Here is a 7,800-nt window from a genome sequence, read left to right as displayed (position 1 = left end):
ACAATAAGTGTTGGGGAGGATGTGGGAAAAAGAATACACTTGTACACTGCTGGTGGGACTGCAAATTGGTAAGGCCAATTTGGAAAGCATTATGGAGATACCTGGGAAAGCTGGGAATGGATCCACCATTTGACCCAGCTATCGCCCTCCTCGGACTATTCCCTGAGGATCTTAAAAGAGTGTACTATAGGGATACTACCACATCAATGATCATAGCGGCACAATTCACAATATCTAGACTGTGGAACCAACCTAGATCCCTTCAATAGATGAATGGATAAAAAAATGTGGCATCTATACACAATGGAATACTACGCAGCACTAAAAAATGACAAAATCATAGAATTTGCAGGGAATTGGATGGCATTAGAGCAGATTATGCTAAGCAAAGCTAGCCAATCCTTAAAAAACAAATGTCAAATGTCTTCTTTGATATAAAGAGAGCAACTAAGAACAGAACAGGGAGGAAGAGCATGAGGAAAAGATTAACATTAAACAAAGACGAGTTGGGGGAGAGAAAGGGAGAGAGAAGGGAAAGCATATGGAAATGGTAGGAGACCCTCAATGCTACACAAAGTTACATAGAAGAGGTCGTGAGGGGAAAGGGGGGGCAAGGGAGAGAACTGAACAACAGCAGATGAGGTAGAGAGGGATGATGGGAGGGGGGATAGTAGGGGATAGGAAAGGTAGCAGAATACAACAGTCACTAATATGCCATTATGTAAAAATGTGAGTGTGTAACTGATGTGATTCTGCAATTTGTATTTGGGGTAAAATGGGAGTTCATAACCCAATTGAGTCAAATGTATGAAAGATGATATATCATGAGCTTTGTAATGTTTTGAACAACCAATAAAAAATATAAAAAAAAAGAAAATTACCATGTGCCTTTCAGTCATCATCATTCACTAATGAATGACAGGATCTAATATACCATAGTACAAGTATTCAAACCAGGAAATTGATTAATACAACAGTAAGATACAGATGCTGTTTGGATTTAGTGGTTATTTACCTAGATCCTTTTCTTTTTCTTCAGGTTCAGCTCTCTGAAGATTCTTTTTTGTAAACATAAGCTTTTGTAACTACCAAGATACAGAATAGTTTCATCACCCCCAATAAAACTTCCCACTAGAAATCTTTATAGTTATACTATGCTTCTATTCCTATCAAGAACTTATTTGTTCTCTATGACTATAGATATGTCTTTCAAGAATGTTTTATATGAATAATCATATACCTTGTAAACATTTGAGATTAAATTTGTTTTGCTCAACATAATATTCTTGAGATTAATCCTATTTATTACATGAGTTAATAGTCTGTTCTTTTTTTCCTTGTGCTTTCAATCATATGATGTACCACAGTTAATCCATTTACATGTTGAAAATAATTTAGTTATTTTGAGTATTTTTAGTCATTGAAACTGAACTTTCCAAAATGTGAAATAAACCTATGGTGAAATGCTATTGAGATTCAAAAATGAATGAAATTACAATACATGCTGCAACATGGATGAAACAAAGATATTCTGCTAAAGAAATAAGTCAGGAACAAAATGAAACTCGTTGCATGGTTTCAAGTATATGAGATGCCTTGAAAATTTAAATTCATGTAGACAGAGGGTAGGAAGTGGTTACTAGCCATTGGATGGGGTTGGAAATGGACAGTTACTATTCAAATGGGAAAAGAGTTTCAGTTTGTGATGATGAGATTTTCTGAAGATAGAAAATAGTTATGGTTGCTCAACAGTCTGCATGTTCTTGCTGCCACTGATTTGTACATTTAATAATGGGCAAAATGTTAAAGTTTGACATAAAAACAGAAAAATAAATGGCTACTATATGACACAGTGTTAATGTGAATGAAATGTAAGTGTATGTAAGTATAAATATGAAAGAAAATAATACAAGCTAAGAGGACAGAGAGGCTGGGTAGGACTAGTTTATGTAAGATTAGACAGGAATCTCTGAGATAGGTGTATTTTAAGAGAATGGAAAGAGCCAGCCCGCCATGCACTGAAGGGAGGGCATTTACAGGCAGCGAGATGTCAAGTGTGGAGCCTGAGGTAGAAACCATTGTCCAATGGCAGCAAGAGGTCTGCCATGCCTTCACAGATAATGTATGTGCATATGTGCACACTTGTGTGTACAGCTGGTGTGCAAGAGAAAATGAGTGTACATTCATAGGTATCTGTATTTTTCTCTATTGGAGACAAGGACTTTGACATGGCTAACCAGTCAACTATGCTCTTGGTAACTCTTCAGTGAGAACTGGCGAAAGAGTTGACAAAGGAAGGATCGTGCTGCATTAAAGCAGACAGCCACCTAGTATTGTGCTGGAGTCCCCAGGGAATGCTCTTTAGGTGAGTCTAATGTCTCCTAGAAAGAGTTGTTTTTTAATCTGTGGTTAAAGGCCAGGTCCAGGCTATTCCTTTTCACAGGCTTTGTTGATAAGCCCAGCCTCCTTCCTTGCTCTGAGGCATCTGCCAGTCCCAGGCTAGAGGGCCAGCTTCTGTGTTGCTGAAATCCTGCTGTGCAGAAGCCTCATAGTAAGTCCTTTATGTTGATATGCATTCCTTGATCAGGAGTCTAGGGGTTCAACTTGACTCTAGAGACCTGGAGGAGGCTTTTGCAGGTAATGGGCAGAGGCACAAGCAGACAGAAATCATATTGGGGAAAACCACACCATCAAGTTTCCTTTATTATCTATTGCAAAGGAGACTGCCTCTGTTTTCAAAGAGAGCCATGGAGCACTACTTCCATGGGATTAAGTTGCTAAGCTTTCCCAGCAAGGAATAACTGGAAGAAAGCTTTGGAATACAGATTTTGAAAAAGGAGAGAGAGGCAGTTTGTTTAATTGCCAAAGATTCTGACTTAGAAAATATAAGGGAAACATGATGGGAAGTAGAAAGGGATCTAGCACTGTGCTTGGGCAAAGGTATTGAGAAGTTTCTACTGGGATGCTTTGTTGTGGGAAATAAAACACTAATCAAAAGCACAATCAAAAGTGATTTCTGGGGTAGGTTAGTGACTAGCAGATGAGTTGATCTGAGACTGGGACCTAACTCTTCCTCTCTGTATTACTGTCTGCAACTTAGTGCCTAAAATTGAATAAATGAGAGTTCAGTGGCTCTGGAGGGAAATCATTTGCACAGATATGAAACTGGGGTTTGGGGTTCAGATGGCACAAAGGGAGGTGGGGGGAGAGAGGGAGCTTCTGCAGACACCTGGTTCTCCTGCCTTCCCACCTCTTAAGCCAACAGGCATGAGTGAGTTGAGATAGGTAGTGGTTTTGCTCTCACAGACACAGGAAGCATATTCCCTGTCTTCTAGCAGCAACACCAGAGGCCCGGGCTCTGGTGGTGCCCTCAAAGGACCCTGCTGCCTGTCACTGTGCTGACTTTTGTTAAAATACTAATCAATAATGTTACAAGGAAGGTTTCCTTTTCTAAATACTCAATGCGGAGGCCAGGAAGGGGTCACCCACTAATTCTTTGCCTGTGCCCAAGTTTCAGGACAAAAGGCATGTGTGGCAACTATGGGCTGCTTAACTAAACAAGATAATCTTTCTTGACTTATCTCATGGTAAGCTGAGGACCATTTTCCTGTTTCTACCATTCCTTCTCCTTCTTCTGAGTCTGGTGACATCAGATACTGTAACCAATGAGGAGGTCCAAAAGACCTGCCCTGTGATGGCCTGTATTCCTCCAGGCATGAACGGTTTCCCAGGCAAAGATGGACGTGATGGAGCCAAGGGAGAAAAGGGAGAACCAGGTACCCATTGGCTCTTCCAGCTGTGTGACTCTTTACCTTCCAGATATAACTGGCTGGGGAAACAGGAGGAATGTCCTATCTAGGCAGATTAAGTTTTTCTCTACTATATAATATAACTCAAATCAGAGATGCATCTCCTGTCCTCTGCCATTTCAGTCCTCCACCCATCATTTTGTGACATGTGTTGTCTTGCCTGCCCAGGAAAGCATCTTTCAGGGTAGGCTCCCCCTTGGAACACAGGAGGATTATTTCTTCTCTGAGTCATTGGAATAAGGGGTTCAGAGGTTGGCCCTGAGTCAATGTTTCCTTTCTCTGGGAAGGGATTCCACATCAAGTTCTTGGGAAAAGAAAGCAAAAACACAATAATGAGTCATGTTTTCTTTATCTTCCAACAGGTCAAGGGCTCAGAGGCTTGCAAGGCCCACCTGGAAAGTTAGGACCTAAAGGCCCCCCAGGTCCCCCTGGATCAAAAGGGGCAGTGGATAAAAAGGGAGACCGTGGAACATGTCCAGGTAAGATCCATCTAGAGAAGACTGAATTAAAGGTGCTCAAAGTTCTGGAACCCAAAATATCAGGTGGGAGGTGTCCTTTTACTGACACTTTAAGGGAAGAGGCCTGACTCTGCTTCTTCTCCCAAGGCCCCGTCAGCCCGCTCTAGGTTACTTAGAGCCTTGAGGCATTGCAACCAATGCCTAAGTATAGATTTACTAATCTCTCAGGGCTGCTTCCTCACCAAGCATATCCTGGGCCCAGAGAGAGAAAGTAGGACAACTGAGTATGGACTTAATATGTCTTTTGTTCCAAGAGAGTATATCCATGTCATGGCAGTGATCTCTTCATAAGAAATCAAACCAAACCTTAGTGGGTTCAAAACACAACCAGTTATTTAAATACAATTTTGTGGGTCAGCCACAGAAATTCTGGTTTTAGCTGATCTCAGTCTGTGGTCAACTGATGGATGGTCCATGGTTTCATTTATATGTGGGTGTCAGCTGGATTGAGGAGATTAATTGAGCCATGGATCTCTTATCTGACAGGCCAGCCAGGGCTTGTTCAAAGAGCAGAAATTTTAAAATTCCAAATTGTAGAAAGAATATAATCTTCAAGGCCTCCTGATGCTCACAACACATATATTACCATTTTTGCCACACTGTATTGGTCTTAATAAGTCACAAATCTGGTCTAGTTTCAAAGAGTGTCAAAATAGCCTCTATTTTTTTATGATAGAAGCTGCTATTTTTGCCATCAGTGAAACATAACTTGCCTCAGAATCTCCTTACTCAAATAATAAAAATTCCTTCAAAGGTTTCTTTTTGCCTTTGAGTTTTGTTTTAGCAATTTATTGGGGGAAAAATGTAGTGAAGAGCTTTGGCTGCAGATATCTGTCATGTGAGGTAACCAGGGAGTGCATGTGTGCATGGTTGTATAAAGGTGTCTTTAGAACAGTCATCAGATGAAGCCGGATGTTTTGGACTGTGCGGAAATGGAAGTATTTTTCTTCTTTTTGCTTCTTAGTATTTTTCATCTTCCTTCAATGTTTATACATCAATGTGAAAGAAACTATTTTAAAAAAGTACCTACCCCCTTATGTGTACAGTTCTGGGACTCCTTCTCAACAATATCCCCTTGTTATCTTTTAATTTTCTAGCATGTGACACTAGCAGAGCTGCTTCTGAAAGAGCAGCTCTCAAAGCAGAATTGGAAAGCATCAAAAAGTGTAAGTTCTCTCTCTTGTTCTTTAAGCACCTTAAAGTGAGGGACTGGTGAAAGTCAGTGAATATTTATTTAATATGTATAATTTTCTAGTACCTGGGTAGACATTTCTTTTATTCTGGTATCATACAGTCCTCACAAGCCCCCTCAAGTAGACATGAAGGCAAAAGGAATTTAAATTTCTTGCTCAAATGCACAATAGAGCTTATAAGTGGTAAAATTGGTTTATCAACTGAAGTCGGTTGGACTTAGGAGACTCTAATCCTGGACTCTGATCTTTTCTCACTGGAAATGGTATCTATGCCCCTTTGTTATGCTGGTTTCTTGACCTGGCAATGGGACCAAACTTGTTCTTTCTGACTAGGGCCATATATGCTGAGATGTTTCTGTTTAGTCTCCAGTTAATGGTGTGGTAGAATTCAGAATTCCAAGTTATATGTATTCTAGACTTCTGATCCAGTGTGCCAGGGTGTCCCTTCCTTTTAAGGTTGTGAGCCTTAACAAAAACAGAATATACTAGTTTAATTTGAATTTAAATTTATTTTATCTGACAACTCTACTGTAGAAACCTTTATTCCTAAACATACAGTGGGTAGGAGTTTAAAACAAGCTAGTTTAATCTACTTTTTCCCATTTTAGTGCTATTGTTGTCTGTCACCAAAAAAGTTGGAAAGAAGTTCTTCTGGAACAGTGGCGAAACAAGAAATTTTGACAGCGCTAAGGCTCTGTGTGCCCAATTCCAAGCCTCCATGGCCACCCCCTTGAACGCTGAAGAGAATCAGGCCATCCAGAGTTTGGTCAAAGACTCTGCCTTCCTAGGCATAACAGATAAGGAGAATGAAGGCCAGTTTGTGGATATGGCAGGAAGGAGAGTGACCTACCAAAACTGGAACAAGGGTGAGCCCAACAACGCTGGCTCTGGGGAACACTGTGTGCAGATGCTGTTGGATGGCACCTGGAATGATGCCACCTGCTCCTCCTCCTTTTTGGCAGTCTGCGAGTTCCCTGCCTGAGGCCACGTGCCCCTCAGCTCCCCCTGTGACTTTACTGCACCCCAAAGACCTAAAGTCTTCTCTGAAGGTAAAGACATCAGTTTCCCACACCTTGTCAAGGGTTGTTCTTTTTTTTTTTTTTGAGCATTGCAGAAAATGAGGAGAAGGGATTGAATGATGGGATGGGGAGGGGAGAAATGAGAAGAGGATGATAATGGAGCAACACAGATTTCTGTTTCAGTCCAAAACACTAATAATGAACACTAACAACAACATAATGGTGATAGTTTTAGGAGTTGCATGGTAATATTAATAATATATTTTAAACGTTCACTTTGAGCAAGATGCTACATTTTTCTGTCTTTCAATGATTATCTCATGTAATTAAGCTATGACATTTTGTGTAAGTACTTGTTCAGGTACAAAAATAAAATGAGTTCACTTTTCCACTTACTACAAATGCATTGTGTGCTCTGTTGTGCTCTCTCTTCTCTCTGAGTGGAGGGTTTCCAGGGTAACAAATCTCCATAGTATCCTCTTCCATGGCTTCTCAGCCAGTCTCACATATTAAGATGACTTATATGTAGCTCTATTTCTGAATTCATGTTCCTTTTAAATGAGATACTAACTAGGTAAAGAACATAAATTTCAAGTGAGCAGATTCATGAGTGCATACACATACATCTATGTAGCCATCTTCTAGGTTAAGCTATGGGACAATTTTAGTACCCTAGAAGCCCCTTTACAACTTCTCCTAGTTGATATTTCCAAAGGTAAATACTATCCTAAACCCTATCATCATATATTGTTTTTATTTGTTATGATATACAGGCAACCATCCTGTATGTTCTGTTTTATATCTTGTTCTCTATTCACTCTAAAGCCTAGCCATGGGACTTTCCCACTGTTACATGTAGCAAAAGTTTGCTTTCATTTCTATGCAGAATTGCATTATATTTATGTACCTCAGTTTTCCTCTTTTATTATTAGTGGATACTTGGCTTATAAATTTGGGCCATTAAGAAAACACCCTCATGAGCATTTCTGTGTGTGTTTTATTATGCATGGCTTACAAATTTCTCTTGGCTCTCTACTCAGGGCAGAGTCAGGAGGTCACAGGGCAAGTATGCATATAGTTTCAGTAGATACTGTAGTTTTCCAAAGTGTCCATACAAACTTACGCTCCCATCAACAAACTGTGTCAGTCCTAGGTACTCCACATACTTGTGAAGAGGTAACACTTTCAGTCCTTGTAATTTCAGCCATTCTTGTGAATGCAAAGTTTTACCTCCCTCTGGCTTGAATCTCTTTTCCCAGTA

At 40.2% G+C, this 7,800-nt stretch overlaps 1 protein-coding gene across 1 annotated transcript; it reads left to right on the top strand.

The window, feature by feature from the left end:
* Nucleotides 1–2,896: 2,896 nt before the first annotated feature.
* Nucleotides 2,897–6,502, top strand: LOC308634090 (mannose-binding protein C-like; the record flags this gene model as incomplete). The annotated part of the gene is made up of 5 exons (XM_081267650.1): nt 2,897–2,940; nt 3,640–3,776; nt 4,172–4,288; nt 5,425–5,493; nt 6,129–6,502. The coding sequence occupies 5 exons, from the start codon at nt 2,897–2,899 to the stop codon at nt 6,500–6,502; spliced, it is 741 nt and encodes a 246-aa protein (XP_081123776.1).
* Between the last annotated feature and the right edge of the window lie 1,298 nt (nt 6,503–7,800).

This window comes from Spermophilus citellus (genome assembly GCF_964194105.1).
Source record: "Spermophilus citellus genome assembly, chromosome: 15".
Lineage (NCBI taxonomy): Eukaryota > Metazoa > Chordata > Mammalia > Rodentia > Sciuridae > Spermophilus > Spermophilus citellus.
The sequence above is the reverse complement of the archived record's forward strand: the minus strand, read 5'-3'. Positions and strand labels throughout refer to the sequence as shown.